Source organism: Elgaria multicarinata, chromosome 5, assembly GCF_023053635.1.
Source record: "Elgaria multicarinata webbii isolate HBS135686 ecotype San Diego chromosome 5, rElgMul1.1.pri, whole genome shotgun sequence".
NCBI lineage: Eukaryota > Metazoa > Chordata > Lepidosauria > Squamata > Anguidae > Elgaria > Elgaria multicarinata.
In genome coordinates, this window is record NC_086175.1 from 75,114,711 (window position 1) to 75,137,154 (window position 22,444).

Genomic DNA, 22,444 nt, shown 5'->3' on the forward strand with positions numbered 1-22,444 from the left:
TTGTTATATGGCTATTCATTTTCAAATAGTTATAGTTGTTCAGATGGAATATAATGTATAATTACTTGGAGGCAAGGTCACACTATACAATATTTGAAAGTGTTTTTAATAATTATTAATATAACTTTGGAAATAATTATTATAGAGTTCTAAATGTTCCTTCGCAGAAGGTACTTTTTTCTTTTCTTTCCTTTTTTTAAATATAAAAATAGCTTATGTTATCCAAAACAAACACACTGCTGTTCATTGATATAAAATGGGCTGAGACTTCTAGTAGGAGATGCATCCAACCCACTGTTCATCCATATTTCCTGGATGATCTGTTCTCGCCTCTCTATCCTTTCAGCAAGTTCAGCTGGGTCCATTGAACAATAAGCTGAATACGAAGTCCTGCAGAAGCCTGTTAGTTCATCAGGAAAGTCTGAATCGGAAGACTCCTCTCTCTCTTCCTCCTCTTCCTCCTCCTCGCTTTCGCTGGTTTCATCCAGCTGCTTGTCCTCGGGCACCAAGCGCTTCTTTATCCTCTGCAAGTTTTCCAAGTCATTAGAGCATGACACGTGTACTACCAGAGCACAGAGTGTGAGCACTAGGCCAACACAAACACTAGACACAAACAAGAGAGCAGCTCTTTCAGGGTGATCTGAAATTAGAAACAAAATCCCAGACTAGAGGCTTATAAGGATGTGCTTGCATAGGATGTGGGGAAAGTAGCAAAGAAAAATTCTCTTAATTATGTGCCACATTGGTCCATTACTCTGTTGCATTCTGGCCCACTCAAAAAGCCAGACAGGTTTATAGAAAACAGCATTAAGTTATATAAGGAAGCACTGTATAAGCTGCTTCCAAACCACTTCAAGATATAATTGAGACTACCCAAAGATTCCTGAACAAAACTCAGCTTTTAACTAGCTGCAGTCTTAAGAAGCTGCAGCTAGTTATTGTCTTTCCAGAAAGGTCAAGGTGGTTAACAATGAAAAAATACGATATGTCAATAAAATTGGATAAAAAAGCCAATCAAACTTAAGTAAAATATTAAAGAAATACTTAAGAATAGAAACAGCAGCAGAAAACAAAGATAAAACTGTAAGAACAGCAATAAAACCCAATTAACAAAATTCACTAACATCACTAAATGAAGGTCCTCCTAAAATGAAGGTCTTCACATTGCACACACATGCATCTAATAAACCTGATTTATTTATTAATAAACAAATCCCCCAACATACACAAAATGCTGCTTCATGAGTAAGCGATATGATGTGGCAAAGAGACAGGAGGGGTGCTTAATCATTTCTCTGCCCCATATTGCTCTCTTCCTAACATTACCCCAGCCACAAGCATTTCAAATGTAGATTTGCTTTCACATATATGTTTCAAACTCCATGTGGGAGAAGAGGCTTGGGAAGTTACTTTTTGAGCACCGAGTAGGGAAACAGGTGCTCTCTTTTCCTGTTTTTCCATTTCTCATGGCCATCTCCTGAAGCTCTTTGGGGAAGGGGAGAGAAAAAGAGAGCTATGGGGGGCAGGTTACATGTATTTTACCCTAAGGGTGGCTTCAAATGTGGTTAATTTCACCACTAGGCAGCATAGAGAAAAGGTTTGCAGATTGCATGTCTATCACATGTAGCCAAATCACAGCTTTCCATTTGTGTATGTGTAGATAAATAGGTACAGGTACAGTTGCCATGTGTGATCCTATCTATGCTGCTGGCAAGCAATGTTCTCCATACAAGGAATTCATCATGTTTGAAATGGACCTGAGGAACAGAAAAACATCAAGGTAGTTTTTAGCCTTGAGTTTTGATGGTGATGTGATCTAAGAGAAGAGAATGAAGCAGCAGCAACAGTGGTGGCTTTTTAACAGGTACAACTATCTTGAGTGCCGGACTCCATGCTGGGTATCTGCAGGGTGTCTTTGAAGTCTTGTTATGAGATGACTGAGGTCTGATTCAAATATGCACAAACAAGCATAATACAACTGCACTATTTCAGATTTTGTGTTAGCATAAGAGCTCATTCTTTTTATCTAAAGGTATATGTATTTTAATCTTTTTAAACATTTTATTACTTCTATTTTAGACTTTTTAAAAGTTAGTTTCATGTTTTAAGATTCATGTATTTATTGTTTTTAACACATATTTATTGTATATGAAATGGTCTGAAGACTTATTCAATAAACTTTGATTGATGTACCTACTGTATAGTGCAGATCTTCTGATATTTGCTGGAGCCAAACAAGATCAGTGTTGGAACAGAACAAGACACATTCTGAACCACGAGTTGCTGACCCAAGCCCTTCTCTAGAACTGTGTGTTCGTGCAGCTAAAATTAGGACTCGTAGCTTGGGAGAGAGATTTGTGCTTCCCATGAGCCCTGAATATGGAAGCAGGGTGTTGCACCCCAGGTGTTCTATTCTCTGGAGAGGGGAGAACTATGTCCATACAAATGTACATGCCTAGGCCTCCCCTCTCTACCCTGGAGGCCAACAATGTGCTGTACATGACATTGGGGTGTGGCTATGCTCCTGTGTTCAAGTAATTGGCTTTAATAATGCCCGCATAGGGCTTATGTAACATTCTCTCTCTCACTCTCTCTCTCTCTCTCTCTCTCACACACACACACACACAGAGAGAGAGAGAGACTTTCCACATGCATCAGAGGGTGTTTCTAATCCTGTCAGAAACTGGGATACCAAATTCTATTCTCCCTCCAACCATTGCATACTGTATAGTATTGGCCTTACAGACTGCAGCCAATAAGTGGATTTCATTTTCTGTACTAGTCCTGAAAAACATAATTGCTAGCAGTAACAGGATTAATGGTCAGAATGCAAGGAAACAAAACATAAATATTCTACCTCTAATGTAAGCAAATGTAGCCAAACTGCTGCTAACTATAATTCCCTCTTTCTTTGGAAATCTTGATTCTCTTGGATCAAAATTTATACCTGTGAAAAGAAAATGAAAAATACATTCGCTAGATTAGTTCAGAGTTGAAGGAGCTTGCAAAATATAATTTGTACCATTTGAAAAGTGGTGTCCTAACTGAATTAGTTTTTAACCTCCTACCCAGATAGGCTTTCTTATTTTAAAACTCGAAAGCATTTCAAGTCTAACAAGACACAGAGTTTACACAAGTGTAAAAACAAAATGCTATTACAAAATCAACTTCATCTTAAAGATATTACTAGTGAATGACATAATTTACGAGACCTCACTTCAGAATAAAAGGCATCTGCCTGTCCTATCCTAGAACCCTTTTAACTGGCAATGAGCATGAATAAACTCATTCCAACTCTTTAAACGTAGAATTCTGTCTGAAATGTGCATACCAGGTCTTATCTTGGTATTCAAGGGATAAAATAAAAATAATGAAATATAAGATAAAGTTACAAAACAGGAAATACTAAATGGCTGGGTCTCACTTTACTCAGCAAGATGTATTCTATGTTTTCATCTTATTCTATGTAATCAAACCATCATAGGTTCTTACTTAAAAGACAAATGCTGGTAGTGATCCATAAAAGTGGCCATATTCACCTTCTTTTGGCTTCCAAGAAGGATTTTGATTAGTAACCATTGGATCAACTGCGGCCAATATGAATTTGGGAACTGCAAATTTAAAAAAATACTGATAATGTTACATGTTCATTTTTAAAGTATTTTACATCAAGTGAAACATTTGTTATTGTGAAAGGCAAAAGACATTACAAAATCATGATAAACTAAAAGCTTTTCTACATGAGGCATTAATTGTGCACTTGTGATTCCTTACGGTTGTTTATGGATTCTTTAGGCAACGTCATGATCCTCCAGTTTCGCTTCTGTTTTCTAAGAGCACTTTCTTGAAGTTTTTTAGTGGAGGAAATTGGGTATTATTTCTGAAAGTGGAAAAACTAGTGAATTTGTACTATAGCACAGCACCACCTAGAGGATATGTAGCAGAAGTCTTCCATTCTGCAGATCCCAGCATGCAGCATTAAGCTGTTTGTAAAGTTCTGCACACATCTACCTACCAAAGAAATGGCTGGCACTATCTGCCCTAACAGCACCACCGAACTGTTGGGATGGAGGGAGAGCCAGTGAAATGTGAACCCCGTCTCCTAAAACAGGTATTCAATGCAGTCCAAATAGACTGCACTGTAACATGGCTCATCTTGTGTGCAGCCCTGGGAAATTGGTACAGGATTTTTGTCCTACACAGCATAAGTTAGGACCCAATTCTACAAAGATATCTGTGCATAGAACTCCACTGCCTTGCTGGATCTGCTTCCAAAACATTAGCTCCTAGCACTACCAATCAATAGACATTGTGAAGCTATTCTGCCTTTCCCTCCCTAACAGATTTTGTGTGTGGAAGGAATAAAGATGGAAGAAATGGCAGGAAAATATGGGAGATTTACAAATGGACGATGACATTGTCTGGACCCCCTGTAAAATTCCATGAGTGAGACAGGACAATTGCACAATAAAAACCTTGTCTGGTAGCATCACAGCACAAAAGCAACAGTTCAGAAACATTTCATGATAAGGTGTCACCACCAGAGTTTGCCTTTGTTTCACGGTTCATGTTTGGCACATCCCTACTATGGTTGTTTTATAGTTTTAATGTTCTTAACGTTTAAATTCCATTAACAACACTGAAAAATATATAGACTCCGTTCATATCATTTGGAATATGGTTGCTCTTGCTCCTGTTGTATTGGTGGGAGAGGGTGGGAATGCTATTGATTTGAGTGTTACTTTGATTATATTTTTCACCGAAGTATTGTTTTATTATTCACCTCTCTGAGAACATTTTGTTAGCAAGCCCCCATATCTTATTCCATGGATAGTTGCAGCTGTATTTGGATTGAGCACAGTGTAGGTGGTTATAGAATGACCCTGGCTGCTCTGAAAATGTTCTATATGGCTTCACCCTTACAATGCATGAATACCTCTCAATTTCTCTAAAATTTCAGAAATAGCAGCCAGCAGGGCAGTGGTGGGGTGCATTTGGTACTGCAGCGGAGAAGGGGGATTTAACACCTCTATGCACCATTTTCCCAATGAAAATTTCCCCACTCTTTGACCCATTTGTAAAAACAGACTGTCACACAGGTGTAAAAACAGGGCAAGGGGAAAGTGTCCCATGATGTGGCTGCAATCCAGACGGGATCCCCCAAGGTTGCTATTTGCAAAAACATTAAAGAAATGGAGATGTGTTCGCACATCTCTGTTCTAATATGCAGTCTAGTCCTTAGACAGGAATTGTTAGCCTTTGTAGTTGCATAAATACTAAAGAACTTGAAACATCAAAGACTGCAATCCTATACACACTTACCTGAGAGTAAGTCCCATTGAACTCACTGGGGCTTATGACTGAGTAGATATGTAAGGATCACATACGCATAGGAAGCTGCATAAGGCAGCTTCCTCAGTCGCCTCTCCTCCCTGCCCATGGGCTGCCCCCTTTTCCTCTTCAGCTTTTCAATTGCCTTATCTCAAACCCCGGAGCAAGTAAACTGAACAATCCTATGTCCCTCCCGCTCCAGACACAGTCTAGGGTCCAGAGGATTGCTCTCTTAGCTAGTTTATGGGCAGGAGGGTGCTGTTGCACGCCTGTGGGTTTCCCGTCAATCGCTGGTCAGCCACCGTGTGAACAGAATGCTGGACGAGATGGTCCCTTGGTCTGATCCAGCACCGCTCCCCTTCTGTTCTTATGTCTAATTGTGTTTGATCTGCTTGTCTCCTCCTCCATCATATCATGACATTTGACACTTAACACCAAGTTACTTAGTGAGATTCCCCCCTTTCCCATTCTACAGAAACACATATACACAGAAATATTATAATTCAAAGTGGAATCACTGTCTTAGTAGACAATGAACATTACTCTTCTAGCCATGTCTGCTAATGAATTTTTTGTGCAATTAAGTTTTAAAAAATTCAAAAAAAATTTACAAAGATGAAAAAGCATGCAACATCATGTGCACATGAAGAGCTGCTCACTAGTGCGCATCTTTGCTAAAATATATCAAAGTCTAACTTCAATTTTATGACATTGCACACAGACTCTCTAGTTTAAAAAATACACACCTTTTTTTTCTAAGCTAAATTGTTTTTCCTGTTTGTGTAGTATTCCAACATTAGATGCAGCTTTCTCATCAAAAAGAGCACTGGGAAGTTTAGAAAACTTGCAAATGATTCTCAACAAAGCTGCTGTGTTATTGTTTTTAAAAAGGAAAATAATAGATCTAGGACAGATTTCACACATTCCACAGAAAGCACTTTTGATCTTCTCTCCTGTTGTCGGTATGCATGTAAAAAAGATGGAAATGCAGCTTTAATGCAGTTTTAAAATCTATTGATGACCATCTGGTTAGCTTGATTTACAATTGCATTCCAGCCTTCCTTGTCTGCCACAGATAACTGATGCATTCTATCTGAAAGCACATTGTTAGTCCTCTACTCTGTGGCCCCATTCAGAAGACACCTTAAACCATAGCTTTAACCACGGTGGTTAAGCCAGAAAGCCAGGCCGTGTTCAGAAGACACTTTAAACCACAGCTTTAACTGTAGTGAATAAAGCAAAAAACTTTTTCCCTGTAGAGTTCCACATAGACAAGCCTCCTGCTTAGAACTGCAGGATTAGCCAGTTAATCTCGCCTCTTGGTTCACCCTCCTCTCTGCCCATTCAGGAGGGTGTCCTTTCTGAACTCTGCCTGTGCCTATGCGCTGCATAATTCCCTCCTTTGGGACTGTGTCACTGCCCATATATTGGCAGAGAGAACAGGGGGAGGAGCGCTGCATGGGACCTCCTGCTGCACAGCACCTAGTGTAGCAGATAACTGCATTCAACAGGCTGGGTTAATTTTTCTAAGGCACCCTCGCGTGCCCTGACACTCAGCTTTGTAATCAGTGCTCTAGCCCCAATGAAGGGCTGAGGCCGGGCTACATAAGTCAGGTTCATTGGGACTGCATTCAATTTAATTGGGTGTTATGACAGAGCCACAACAATTATGAGTAGTGTGACACTAAAAACATTTCGTCGAACTCCTATTTGATTGTATAAATAAAAAAAAAATACTTAGAGATAATACAGAACAAGGTTAATCTGTTGCTTCATTCTCTTGTGATCATCAATGCAGCCTGTGCTTTTAAGCTGCCCGGATGGTGCATATGCTGCGTGGATACTGAGCCCTGTGCTACGAGCCTCCTTCCTCTGCTTCAGAGCTGTTCAACAGAGGCCCATCAGCTGCCCGGCATAATCTGTCTCACAGTCAAACTGAGAAGACACCCAGGTTTACTGCGGCCCACTCATAAGAGACTACATTCCTTAAGATATACTATCCCTTAAAAAAACATTAATAAAAGCGGATATTTTTAAATGGCTTTAAAACCTGACTAACACTCTGAAGATAAACCAGACTAATGCTGGGCTGCAGAATGGATTCCATTTTGGAGATGCTCCTGGACCATGTTCCAGTGGTGGGTGGGGCCAAAGCAAAAGGGGCAGAGCCAAAAATACCAGCATAGTTTAGCTTAAAGTTTTTACTGATAGTAACTAAGCCTTAGGAGCATTTCAACCTTTTAGAATGTGGGGGGACTGCACCAAAACCATGAGACCATCAAACAATTGGGGGTTGTGGTAAAGGGGTGTGTGGCCTCCTGGGGAAAGCCAGCTGGTTGGACTGGGACCCCTAGCCTGAGGTAAGGCACTCCTGCATTTATTCACCCCCGGCTTAATCCCCCCCCCCCGTGAATAAATAGCCCATGGTGCATTTGTACTTTTTTATTTCAAGATCTTTTCAGTATTGCATCATTCTTACCTAGAGTGACAAAAGAAATTGATCTTACAACTTACTGTGCATTAAATTTAGTTCGTGGAGTAGCAGACACTCCAGACAAAGGAGAAGTGGATTTAATGCCATGAACAAAAACATCTATGAACGGACTTGCTTACAGTAATTATTCTACTCATTCCCTAGAATTCAGTCAACACAACCCCCTTCCCTGTCCTGGTCTATGTGGCATCTCACACATTCCAAAGCTCTGCCTTACTCAAAGACATAAAGCTGGGTGGAAAATAATTAAAGCAGTGAATCACTTGCAAATGCTCCAGGCTGCTTCAAATCAGCATGGCAGAAAACAGCTTTCAAATTAATCAAGCAAGAGAGAGTAAATATGATTGGCAATATATCTTAGGAGTGTGGTTGTAACAGAATACATACTCTTCCGTGCTGGGGCTACCATTAGATCAAATAGGGCAACTGCCCTCACGACAACCAATCCTCTTGATCCTGGTAGGATCACGCTGTTGATCAAATCATTCCTTCTGGGTAAATGCAGCAAAGAAAGGGGGGGGGCAAAGCCTACACAAACCTTTATGTGATACTGTGCTTTATAGCAAATATTCATCTCTGGCACAAACTCAATTTGGGGAGTCCATATCTTTGGTATGGTGAGGAAAACAGAATGGTGGGTGGGGTAGACCTTTGGTTTGATCTAATAGAGCCACATTGAGAGGGGTAACCCTGAAGGGTGGCCTATAAAAATAATGAATGATTAATTGAAGGTGCAATCCTATGCATGTTTAGACATGCTGGCTGGGGAATGCTGGGAGTTGTAGGACTTATTTCTGTCTAAACACATTGGATTGCACCCTGAATGAGTGCGATACAAAGGCTCTGAACCACAGGACCAGGGCCAATGTCTCAGGCCCTTCCGATGCAATTGCCACCTGGAAGAGATCAAGGTTAATGGCCGTCAGGGAAGAATCACCATGACTCTGTAAGCTGAAACCTAGGTTTTGAAATGAATGTCTCTGTTCATGTGCTGATTTAACAATTAGGCTTTACGAAGACCAAGGCCAGCCTTCCTCAATCTCGCACCCTCCAGATGTGTTAGACTACTGTTCCCATTATACCCAGCTAGCACACAGTTCCCAGGTTGGCCTAAGCACGGTGTATGATCATGAATTGTCTTACCACATGCATAGCTGACATTGAGATATTTTTTCACACCAGGCAGGCACGGTCTTCCAAAGTTATGATTGTTAGCAATAATTTTACACCTCTGCTTTCCATAGCACTTCTTCGACAATATTTCTAAAGCTGAATATGAAACGCAATCTGAAAGGGGGGAAAATGAAAAGATGTTCATACACATATAGATACTAATTACTTGTGCATGCAGATATAGGGCTGTTGTTGCAATCTGGCCTACTAATTGCAATAGCTGGCCAATATTGGCAACGAAGTGGGGATCATTTGGATAATGTCTCAGTAATTCTGAGATGGCACTTGTATGCAGGGGTGGTGTGAAAGTCCATTATTAGATCAGTTATGTGGCCCTACCTGCCTGATGTATTTGAGACAAGAACTATCACAAAATTTGCTGCCAGATCTGAGCCTGGAAGGCTGAAAAGTGATGACAAGAGGGATTGGGTTGCGACTGAAGCAGTCATGGTGCTTAGGAGATTTAGGCTACTATCCTGTAAACACATAGGAGCAAGTCCCACTGAACATAGTAAGACTTACTTCAAAGCGGAAGTGCAATATGATTGCACAATAACAAAATTAAAACAGTCACTATTTGTCAGATGAACAAATAGCAGAAACTAGGGGTTTCAATGAAAACTAGACAAATTCCAAGATTTGCCATATGTGGGAGTGTTGAATTTGGAGAGGGGTCAGGAGGGAGCAGGAATGATGCCGTGAACAATACTGATTAGTTCAAAATAAGGAAAAGGGAGAAATTTGGGGCAGATAAATCCTCTCACAAAGCAGCTACAACTCTCTCTCTCTCTCATTTATATACCACCTCTCAATACTAACTTCAATTCAGAAGGCCACTTACAGTAAGCAATATATTGTTGCAAGGAGAATCCATTTCCCCCTAGCTACTGTGAGGATTGCAGGCAAACTCAGAGGGAACAGACACATCCAAGGGGGTGGCAACTAATGTCTGTGTCCCTGTTAATCAAAAAGACCTGGCGCTTTGACCACGTGAGCACTGGCTCCACTACACCACTTGTTATTCCAGAACAAGAGGATGAGACATCAACTTTGGACAAGTGTAGATGTGCAACATTGATGCAATTAGGTGTGCAGGGTGAGGCTGTAAACACACTGGGACAACCTGAGCATTGACCCAGTGTATGCAAGCAATATGTCTCCTTTTTGTCTAGGATGGCTAGGGTGTATCCCTTCTAAGTGAATATCTATGTTTGTACTTATATTTGACTGATGGTATCTATGAAGTAAAATGTTAACTATGAATGAGATTAGGCTCAGCCATGTACATGTCAAGTCTCAGAAAGTAACTACCGTATTTCAAGGTCAAAATGGTCACATTTTTAGGTAGGTGAAAAAAAGACAGGATAAAGGAAGAACTGTCCAGACTTCTGTGATTGCCTCAGGAGCAAAAATATAGTTCATTCTCTAAGGGTACAATCCTATGCATGTTTAGACACAAAAAATCCTACAGCTCCCAGCACTTCCCGGCCAACATGGCTGGGCAATGCTAGGTGGTGTAGGACTTTTTTCAGTATAAGCTCATTTAATCCTTTGCGTTTCTTCTGCGATTAGTAGTTACCAATCAATAGGGTGCCAAATAGTGCTTGTAGTTTTTATGTAGTGGACTTATGTCCAGCTAGAACTGAAAAGAGGAAGTCATCGAAGCATATCCGAAGCGTAGCTGTAAAATATCAGCTCTGACTTGAGCCACTATTTAATGGATCGATGTCTGTTGTTTCCAAAGGAAAGATTGTTTAAGGGACTAATTAGCTTTATTTTAGATGTGTTTTGACATGCAAATTATTCAGAGTCCTTGCAGCCATAAATTGTGTAAAGCTTAATGAGACCGGCAAGTCTTCTTTTCCCTTCTGAAAGCCTCTCCCATTTGCAAACACTGGCAGACTTCACTTTCTCTTCTGCAGTGTACAAAAGTTTGCCTTTCAATGGAACAGCCAGAGCCAACTGCACCAAAGGTAGAACTGCTACCACTCACACCATGTGGCATGCAACAAGCACTGTGATACTAGGAGAGGTTTGAAAGGACAGAGATCTCAGTTACTCTGCTTACTAAACAGGACAGACAATAGTACTCAAAATCATATTATTTCCCTTACTGCCTTTTACTCTATTTTTAAACTTTTCTCTAAGGGTGCTTCTAGAACAGGCCTTTATTATCATGCCATCACCTTGCATTAACTTGAATTTTACAGGGGATCCAGACAATGTCTTCTGCTTCTAGCATACTCATATTTTCCCACCACTTCTTCCATCTTTCTTTCCAGAGAAAATCCACTATGTAGAAAAAGACAGAATAGCTGCACCAAACCTTGCACCTAGAAGCACCCTACGTTTGAGTGCTAGAAATTTTCTAGGGGAAAAAAATGGGGTACTCATGGGGTCACCATACTCAAGTCCTGAAGCTTTAAGAAAGACATGAAATATCAAGAAAAGATCCATTAGCAGTATATATTCTATTCTATTTAACATATTAAAATATGTTAATATTTTTAAAATCACTTTCTCCTTCCTCTCAATACTAACATGCCTTTTCAGACAAGTCTAATGAGAGCCAGCATGCTATAATGGTTACATTAGAACTTAAGAGGCCAAGACTGAAATCTCCAATCAGCCATGAAGTTTACTAGGTCACTCTCACCCTTTCAGCCTAATCTACCTCTCAGAGTTGTTGTGAGATAAAATGGGAGGGCAAAGAACAATGTAACTTTGAACGTCTTGGATGAAGTACACAAAATAAATGAAATATTTATATACCGCCCCATAGCCGAAGCTCTCTGGGCAGTTTACAAAAGAAAAACAAACAAGTATTGCTACATTTCCTATTAACATCTGAATTAGCTAGTTCATACATGCGTTATTTGTATGCTATAGTTCCTTGTAGAAATTATTTATATCTGGTTTAGTTTTGCTTTTCTCCCTATCAGCACTGAATAATAGGATGCTGGAAATCTCATGCTCTCTGGCAGATGTTGCTGTGAGTGTGTCATGCTGATGTGAGTACAGGAGGAATGTTCTACAAAAGGGTGCTCTGGCTATGGATTTCTGTTCAACAGGACAAAACAGATTGCGAATCTACACTATTGCTTTAAAGCGCTTTATAACAGTTTTATAGCGCTTTAAAGCGCTATAAACAGTTAAAGCACTTTATAACTGTTATAAAGCGCTTTAAAGCAGTAGTGTAGATCCGGCCTGGATGTTACTGCAGGATTCTCTGCAGCAACTTCCTAGTGTGGAAGTGCTATGTGGGGCTTCAAGGTGGTGCCATGACTTACAGCACTAATTTCCAAGCAATGTAAAATAGGATGCATGTAATCTGGATGGGAGTTTCTAGGTGAAACAGATTTTGAAGCACAAGAGCTCATCATGACAATGTATATATATATACACACACCACAGTGCAGCAGTACCCAATTTATATGTATTGGCACAACTGCAATCCTATGCATAGTTACTTTAGAGTAAGCTCCATTAATCTCAGTGGTGCTTTAGTTTGAATGCATAGGTTCTACCTGTAAAACATAATAGGCTTTAACAAAAGATCATTAGCCAGCTGAAATGCAACCCTTAGCTTTTAATGATTTATTTTCCTAATTCTCTGGCTTCCTCTATGCTAATCTGTCAATAACAATAGTAAAACGTGAAGGCCTCCATAGCACTTCATTCACTTGTCAGAGCAAGGAGGTTGCATTAATTAATCAATTACCCTGCCAAGTCTGCAAATTACTCCTGTATTCCCCCTCCACTTCAGTATTGTTTAGCATCAAAGACCTGAGTGTGAAATTACTGAAAAGTAACAAAGGGTTCAAGCCAGATATAGCTAAAAAGTTTTTAAACAATAAAATGACGCTTACATTGTAATTTCTTTCATGAATATGAAAAGCAATATGACTTTCCAATAGGGATGCACGTTGTAAAGAAGACTGATGAATGATCTTCACATGACAGTGGGCAGTATGGTACATAGCTCAGTGGTAGAGCATATGCTTTACATACAGAAAGATCCACCCAGGTTGTAACTCTCCTTGTAGTAGGAAATGCCATGTGGGGAAGTTCCTGTGAGCAAAGCCTCTTCTCAGCATACAGAGGGTGGCTTCAGAGATTCCTCCCCACAAAAACAGGACAGATTGCAAGATTTTAGATCACTTGCAGTGGGCAAACCATTTAAGCCTTGGATTTGAAGATGCTACGCTGAGATTTGCCTTTGCAAGCATACTCTGCATCTCTGAGCTACAGTGTGAACAGAACTGAATTGTCACCAAACAAATCAGGGTTTTAAAGGTGTGTGAAATGTGTATAAATGCAGGTCTAGTTTCAATTAAAAACACATCTTAGTATTTGAGGGCTAAACAAGAGGTGACATTAAATGGATGGCTGTATTTAACATCTCTAGTTGATTTTTTTTAATCCTTAGTAACAGCTGAGGGGGGAAGGGGCATCAGGATCAGGACTGCAGTATGCAGGCAAGAAGGGTTAACACCCCCTCACAGAGTCAGTGAAAATTGCCCCCCACCCTCGCCAAAGGTATTTGCTATTCCAGTGAATGCTTTCCTTCCAGGTCTAGCAGTAGCTTCAGGGGAGTGATTTTCATCGGAATCATGGCAGTGGGGAGAGGATTAAACCTCTCTTCCCACATGCTACAGTCCTGATCTTGATTTCTCATCCACCCTTCCCTTCCCCACGGCTGTTATTTAGAAGGGAAAAACTTGGATACATTAAATGCATTTACTCATTTAACATCACAGCTAATGTGGCCCAAAATGTGAACCTTTTAACAGGTTATTGTCTATTGCTTAAGCTTTCAAGTGTGCTTCTGTGAATCAGAGTAATTTATCGTTTTAGAAGCACGTGTTAACCTAAAACTTTCACCGACCTTGCAAAGGTGAACTCCACTTGGCACAGTACTTAGTTTCCATTGGCCAATAAATTCCTTTTAAGTCTTGTGCCTATTCATACATCAATAGGAATTTGAAAGGAAAATGATGTAGTTTGAAAAGACACTGTGATGAACACAACAGAAAGGAGCTGTAGCTCTCTAACTTAGCCAAGTCAAGTTCAGAACAGTTGGCAGGCTATACAGTTTGGAATAGACAGGAGGTAATTTGTGTGGAACATTAAGTCCAAGTAACCAAGCCCCAGTTTTTACTACCCTGCTTTTTGCATCACTTGTATTGAAATACATTCATATGCACTTGTGCCAACTCGCCTGGTTCTTCAAGGCATTAAAGTCAAGCATTGTTGAGGCTTACAATCCTTCTATGAGACAGATGTGTAATCCTCATAGCCCCAAAGGAGAAAATAATACTTTGAACTTCTGGGCCACTCTTGCCACTAGGCACATCTTGATGGCTACCTAGTGCAATGCTGGGTTAGGGCAGGGGGGTGGGGGAAAGCCTTGACATAGATTTGGCTGTGCTTTTCTCACCCACCTGGTGCCTGAGCTTATGCTGCTGAGCCGTCAGCAAGCAAGTACAGTAAAGGTAAGAGACAAATGTTGATGCTTGCCACTGCTTCACTAAAGTAGTTAAATTTTTAGGAGGGAATTTGAAGGAAGGAGCTAATGTTAATCTGACACACATACAAAACATCAGTAGGCATAGTAAAATAATAGTCAGGCAGGTGCATATGTTTCATCTTGGTTGCCCTATGGTCAACCCTGATGTGGAGGAATCTCCAGTTTATTAACCATACCTTTCACATGCCTGGAATCAGCCTAAGATGAGCCTATTCTATGGCTGACTGATATTCATTGTACATTGTGTGAGCAAATGTCAAAATAGTGATTAGACAATGGATGGCCATGGGCAACTGGGCAAGATATTGGAAAAAAAATCCCCTTACATTTTTGTGACACATCATTCTATACCTTCAAGAATAAAAGGTCTGTTCATTACACACACACACACACACACACACACACACACACACACACACACACCTCATATGATTTCACCTGCTCTCAATTGCAAATCAATGTATTATTGTAACTACTGCTGCGAAATTGGACAATACAGGCATAAACTTCCTTTAACTCTACTTTAGGGAATGCCCTCCTCTATCCAATTTACTCTGATGCCCAGGCATTTTGAAAGGGAGAGGAGGGGAGAAGAGCAGTAATATCTCTCATCTAAATCTCCATGTTAGCCAGGTGCAAGAACTTAGGGCTACTTCACATATCTTTTACTACATAGGCATAATCTTCATGCTGTCTTTTAGAGCTTTTGTTCATGAGACATTTATTATGTGCTCAGGATGCCTTACTTATATTTGTTTACAGGTTCTTTAAACGATGTCATGATATTCCAGGTTTGCTTCTACTTTTTAAGAGCACTTTTTTAGGGTGGGGGTTAGAGTGGAGGAAAATGGGGCATTATTTCTGAAAGTGAAGAACTACTTGTATATTTGTGCTATTCTGCTATAACACAGCACCACCTAGAGGTTATGTAGTGGAAAAACAAAAAACAAAAAGCTCTTTCTGAAGAGCTTGGATCTCAATTCTGTGATGAAACCAAAAGTAGATACAGTGATAAACAGCCTTGCATAGAAAAGTTCTTAAATCAATATAGAAACAGAAAATATGATCACAGATCTTGCCTAATTTGCCCCTTGGAACTAGTCCTATGTCACCAGTAATTCCTAGATGGGGTTTTATTGTCTTTAAAATGCAGATGGTTTTGACTAAGTGTTGTGTATAGTTTGCTCTTTGACTAGGCTAAAATGTCACTAACTAAATGCATCCATGCTGCATTCTTGGAACTAAGACGTAAGCAAGCCTTGCTTTGGGCTGAAGCCCTGAATCCTGTTTAACTGTGGAGTTAATGTTTAACTAAGCATTGAATCCTGTTAATTCTTTACAATGGTATTCAAAGTTGGTGACCTGGCATTCCTTTTGTTTTAATACTTTAGCTGGCTTTCCTTTATTTTCCATGCCTATATTTCTGTTTTCTTAATAAAATGTATAGTTTTTCATGCCCCTGATATTTTGCTTGGTGGTTGAAAGGTACCCTATGGCTGCAATCCATAGAAACTCATGCAAATCACTTCCATGTGTGCAGGGTATGTGTGCCCATTTATCCTTTCTGCCAACAACAACCAATGGAATGCCATTCTTGAAGTTAGGTTAGTTAGATGTTTTTCTTTACTTTGGTGACTTTGTGTATGGTGAAATATATCTGATATTTCAAAATCAGTATAGACTCAAAGACAGGCATATTGCAGGTATAGGGCTAATGTTTAATGAAGCTATTGGGATTTTTTTTTTCCAGAATGAGGATGTAAGCATGTGCACTATGAGTATGTCCCATTGACTTATATTCAATTGGGCTTACTTCTGAGTAGAGAAACATGCTGAGTAGAATAAACAATCTTTTACTTAAGACTGCACTATTTAAAGCAATATAAAATTTAAAAGTAGGAAGAGGGAAAATGCTCCATATATACATTTCTGAATCAAGGACATGGAAAATTAGATCTGCAGGCTGGATTAAATCACAGAGGAGTGCCAGGGTCTCCTCTTGATCAACCCAGAGTGCAGGACACGGAATAATGGGCTCAACAGGAAGCGAGATTCTGGCTGGACATCAGGAAAAACTTCCTGACTGTTAAAGCAGTATGACAATGGAACCAATTACCTAGGGAGGTTGTGGGCTCTCCCACACTAGAGGCATTCAAGAGGCAGCTGGACAGCCATCTGTCAGGTATGCTTTAAGTTGGATTCCTGCATTGAGCAGGGGGTTGGACTCGATGGCCTTGTAGGCCCCTTCCAACTCTGCTATTCTATGATCCTATGATGCTATGAGCAATTATTTGACTATATCTTTATATAGATTTAAATGATCAAATGAGTGACTGCTCAGGGTGCAAGTAAGACCAATGTATGAATGTGGTGGTAATGAAGAGAATAGCCTTCATGAGATTAATCTGTGTAGTCTGAATCATGTTGTTTGCATAACACAACAGTCCCTTCGGGGTATTATTTAACCCACAGTGAGGCTGTGGTGGATGCAAGGTGTGTATATCTGCCATTTTGAATATGCAACCCACTCTTGAGGGTTGTGTTGTGCAAACCTATGTAAAGTTAGGATTTTTTGTCACTTTACACTTACTTACCTTGAACTGCATTTGCAATTTCAATTCCCATTTCCCCAGTTTGGAGAGATCTTTTTGAAGCTCTTTGCAATCCCTTTTTGTTTCACTATCCTAAATAATTTGGTACCATCAACAAATTTGGCCACCTCATTGCTCACCTCAGTTCCATATGGTTTAGGAACAAGTTAAAACATTGGTCACAATACAGATCCTTGGGGGATCCCATTGTTTACCTCCCTCCATTGGGAGAATTTACCACTTATTCCTGTTCTTTTCTTTAACCCATCACTGGTCCATAAAAGGATGCTTCCTGTTATCCCATGACTGCTAGGTTCGCTCAGGAGTCTTCAGTGAAGGACCTTGTCAAAAGTCTTGCAAGCTTTGGTTATTAAGCAGCATAGAAATGTAATAAATAAATAAAACAATTAAGTTCAATAAACAATGTCTCCTGGGGACCCCGTACTCCAAAGTATGAGGGCTGCAGTGGAGAAGGGCCTATATCTTGTGAGGGCCAATTCAGCCCCTAGCCAAGATGGAATTTGAAGTAGGGCTTTATCATGCTAACTGGGGATGTGGGGAATTGTAGTCCAACACATCTGGAGAAACCAGGTTGAGGAAGCCTGATCTACAGGGAAAGTAACAAGCTCATGCCACAATAATCAGTTCAGAGCTACCAGCAGTATCATGCAAGCTGCTTCTCTTTGTCCACTTCTCATGCCCTTCAGTAACACAGGAATGGAGGACACAGAACGGAGTGTAGCATCATGTGGGAAGAACCCAATATGGAGGATTCTGTGTGGGAGAACACTGTCATGGTTCTTTCCATGTGGTTCCACACCATCCCACATGGTTCTTCCATTCCTACGTTTCTGGAGTGTGTAGGAAGCAGCCACAAGCAAGCAACTCCCATGTTGGTGTCAGTAAGAGTGAACCCAGTCTAACATAGATACTCCTTGGCATGTAGCTGATACTACGACAAATCAGTGTTTGATTTTTGCAGCACCTTGATTCTAGAAGTAAGGGATTTGATGGGGGCTTTATCAACCTACCAAACTGAGGGAGGCGGCCCATTTCTGTCGAACAGATGTCCTTCTCATGCGCAGACCTGCCGTATGAGGCAGAATAGATGTTAAGGAACTTTGATTCCTTACAGTGGAGTTTCAGTTCTTCATTTTCACACACTGATCTGGTTTTATATTCAGCTAGAAAGGAAAGAAAAAGGCACCTTGGTTTATGAGGGGGAATTGGATAACAGAAAAAAAGATTTTGTGAATGATCTGCTGTTACTAGTATATGTGGGATGGCAATGAAGTACAAGTGGCTGCTCTTTTTGTCCACATGATGCACACTAAGCATCCCCAGGTATACGGGATTATACAGAGTGGGTGCAGGTATCCTGTGGAGCAGATGAGCTGGGGTCCAACAACATCTGGAGGCCCACAGGTTCCGCACCCCTGACACAGAGGAATATCAGTGTGAACTAGAATGCGACTGCACTTAGAATACTGTGTACAGTTCTGGTCACCACACCTAAAAAAGGATATTATAGAACTGGGAAAAGGGCAGAAAAGGGCAACTAAAATGATTAAGGGGCTGGAGCATCTCCCTTATGAGGGAAGGTTACATCAACTGGGATTGTTTAGCTTGGAAAAAGGAGGCTAAGGGGAGACATGATAGAGATGTACAAAATTATGCATGGTATGGAGAATGTGGAAAGGGAGACGTTTTTCTCCCTCTCTCAAAATACTAGAACCCGGGGTCATCCCATGAAACTGATTGGTGGGAGATCCAGGACAAATAAAAGGAAGTACTTCTCCACACAGCGCATAGTTAAATGATGGAACTCACTATCAAAAGATGTAGTAGATGGCCACCAATTTGGATGGCTTTAAAAGAGGGCTGGATAAATTCCTGGAGGCAGTGGCTATCAATGGCTACTAGCCCTGATGGGTGTGCGCTATCTCCAGTATTCAAGGCAATAAGCCTGTGTGCACCAGTTGCTGGGGAATATGGGTGGGAGGATGCTGTTGCACCGTGTCCTGCTTTGTTGGTCCTTGGTTGACAGCTGGTTGGCCACTGTGTAAACAGAGTGCTGGACTAGATGGATGCTTGGCCTGATCCAGCATGGCACTTATGTTCTTATGACAGATCTTCTACACCTTTAGTCATTGTGCAGAAGAGGGGATTTCAGCAGGTGCAGCTTGTCTGAAACTCCCTTTTTCTACATAACTATTAAAAGTGCAGGAGCCCTGTCCTCTTTTTGCATCTAGCCACTGTAGTGTGAAATGGATTATGAAGATACAACTAGAAGCAGCACCTCTCTCTCTGTCTCTGGTATAACCATAGGAATTACTACTTCATAATTTTGGCTGCATCCATGTATGTATCAAAGTTCACACTGAAGTTTTTCCCCTACAAAATTCTGTACATGTGCAGGAAGGATCATGTGGACAGAGAAAAGTGATCTGCCTTCATCTGGGGACAGAATCTAAGGCATCCATGCCTTTAATAAAATGAGATAAACCAGAGTACTTTGCATTTATTAATTTCTCTGTTTCTAACTAACCCTCACTGATTTTAAGAGATATAGTTCTGAGTCATGATTTGGGGACCACAGTTTTAGGTTCATGATCTTTAGTCTTCCTATGTTACTGGGTTTAATTCTGGCTCATTAACAAAAAGAGTTCACTACTGAAAGCGCATACTTGTTTTTGTGCGATATCCCTGTCTGCGCTGCTCAGAACATTCCAATTCGTTGATGCAATATGCTCGCAGAGATCCTAAGTAATTTGATGTGAGGTAGGTTATCACAGGAGAGTGGGCTTTTCTGTGGTGGCTATGGAATGCTCTCCTAAGGGGGGCTAACTTGATTCAGTCACCATTTACCTTCCAGCAAGCTGTGTAAACCTGGCTTTAAATTAAATTTAAAAAAGGGAGGGGGACTTCGGACACTGATGCCGACAAATGCTGCTAGACTATTTGGGGTGTGTGTGTGTGTGCTTTTTTTGTTTTTCCTATGATGCCACTGTTTTCTGTGTTATGTATCTGCTGTGGATTGTGTGCTTTATGTGATTTTTAAAATCTCGTTTAATATATATTATTTTGTTGATGTAAATGTTGTTTTGGTGCATTTTTGTAAGCTAGCTTTGTAGATGAGGGGTTCCTCCTGGAACAAAAGCATGAGGCACTGAAAGATAACACATAAATACAAATGAATAAATGGGCAAGAAGTTGGGCATACTTGCCTCAACAGTACTTCAAAACAACCTTTTTTAAAAAAAATTGGACTCTTAAACTAAAAAGCACAGCTTAAGGGACTGATAGTGTAATCTTATTCATGTCTACTCAGAGGTAAGTCACTGTTTTCCATGGAGCTTCCTCCCAAGTAAGGGTATATTGCTGGGAGTTGTAGTGCAAAACAAGTTGACGAGGGCTGGTGTATAGTATTGCAGGCTTAGCCACTTTTGAGACAATATTCTTATCCAGAGTTCACTGTGACAGAAAGTGATGATGGCCAGGAGTTTAGCTAATTTTATAGAAGGACTAGACAAATTGATGGAGGAGAGATCTGTGAATGGTTACTAACTAAGTGGAACATTCCTGTTCAGGAGCAGTGTGCCTCTGAATAACAAGTGCTGGAGATATAACAAGAGGGGAGAGCCTTTCTTTGTACAATTTATTCCCTGCTTTGCACGATTCTCAGAGGCACCTGACTGGCCACTGCTGGAAACAAGATTCTAAATTAGACAGTCTAATCCAACAGAGTTTCTCTTTATCTGCTAGGCAATTTTTATGTCATTAATAAACGTTAAGTAAGGGCATTTTTAAAGAAAGATGGAAAACATTTAGGCTAGGACTGAATTCTGGTAACAAAGTCAGACTCCATAAATAATGTTCGTTACGCCTAAATTGTAAAGGTGCACAGCATTAAAATGATATAACAATGGTATATTATCTACGTCTCTGGTGAAAGTACCATATATTGAGAGGTTTTGGCAAGAGTTGCTACTGATCACTTCCAGAAGATTCAATAACATCTGACCACTGCAGCTGTATGGCTGATCTTATTGACATAGGCAGGCTCTTTTGGCAAAACACTGGAAATTATTTAGAATACAAGCTACCTCTGAAAGATTGGAGGGGGAAATGATTCAGCACCTGAAGGACAGCAAGGTTGCGGTGCAGGGGAAAGAGATATTTTTCCCTAGTGGATGTAGATGGCTCCTGTCTCTTTCCACCACCTGGTATGCTGATCCCACTCTCCAAAAGTCCTTGTGTGAGGCCTCTGCAGTCAAGGACAGGTGATGATGCTGTAGATCAGCCCTTCCCAGCCTGCTACCTCCCAATAGGTTGGACTACATTGGGCGTATTGGCTGGGGATGATTGGAGTGGTAGTCCAACACATCCTGAGGGATGGGGTAGGCTGATGAAGGCCCACCCATTTTCTGCTTTTTTTCCTATGCAGAAAAGCCTTTTCCGTGCAGCGGTGTGTGCGTGTGTCTTATCTTGCCAGGGCTGAAAGAAATTGTTCCTCTGGAGCAGCTAGAAACAAGGCGGCAGGTTTGGGGTGTAGCCGTAGGATATGTCACAATTAGGATTTTGAAGGTTAGCCTCAAGATGAAACTGGTGACAGAACTGACAGGGGAGTAACCGTGTTTGTCTGTTACAGCAACAACAACAGAGTCTTGTTTAAACACCCAGTTCCTAAACACATTTATTTGAAACGAAGTCCTTTGATTTCAATGGGATATGCTTTCAAACAGTTGCGTTTGCAATTGTAGCCTTAATCAAACCAATTAGCTTTGCCAACAAAACCAATCAGAGCTGCTTCCAGACAGAGGAGGGTTGTGGCTCTGTTTTTGGTGCAGCTGTAATTCCATTTTGGGTTTTAGTCAGAACCAGCCAGAACTCTAAAGAAGCTATCCAAGGTGCTGAACCTTAACCAAAAATAGAGCCACCAGTACAGCTAAATAACCCCTGCCAAATAGGTTCAGCACCTTGGATAGCTCCTTTAGAGTTCTGGCTGGTTCTGACTAAAACCCAGAATGCCTTGACCTCCCCCCACTGAAAACAGAGCCACCAGCCTCCACTGCTTCCAGATGAAGCTTTCATGGTGCCATCGTGTTACCTCATCCATGAAAATTTACAAGGAGTCCAGATGACAACATCTTCTACTTGTACACTCCACCTGCGTTTTCTCACCTCTTTCCCCATCTTTTCTTAATTCAAAAAATCCATTAAGGAGAAAAGGATGGAACAGCTGCACAATGCCTTCTGAGAGGTACATAAGAAAGTAAGAAGAGCCATGCTGGATCGGATCAAGGATCCATCTAATCCTGCATT

The 22,444-nt window shown here is 40.7% G+C and overlaps 1 protein-coding gene across 3 annotated transcripts in view; it reads right to left on the bottom strand.

The window, feature by feature from the left end:
* Window positions 1-205: 205 nt before the first annotated feature.
* EVA1C (eva-1 homolog C) overlaps window positions 206-22,444 on the bottom strand; it is a 47,896-nt gene continuing 25,657 nt past the window's right edge. The window contains exons 4-8 of one of the 3 annotated variants that reach the window (XM_063127584.1): window positions 18,151-18,303; window positions 8,969-9,112; window positions 3,540-3,611; window positions 2,858-2,947; window positions 206-640 (exon numbers count right to left, since the gene is read on the bottom strand). In XM_063127584.1, the coding sequence (XP_062983654.1) occupies window positions 219-640; window positions 2,858-2,947; window positions 3,540-3,611; window positions 8,969-9,112; window positions 18,151-18,303 (881 nt within the window). In that variant the 3' untranslated portion in view covers window positions 206-218. The remainder of the gene's footprint in view (window positions 641-2,857; window positions 2,948-3,539; window positions 3,612-8,968; window positions 9,113-18,150; window positions 18,304-22,444) is intronic. The other 2 variants (XM_063127586.1, XM_063127585.1) reach the window with 2 other exon arrangements.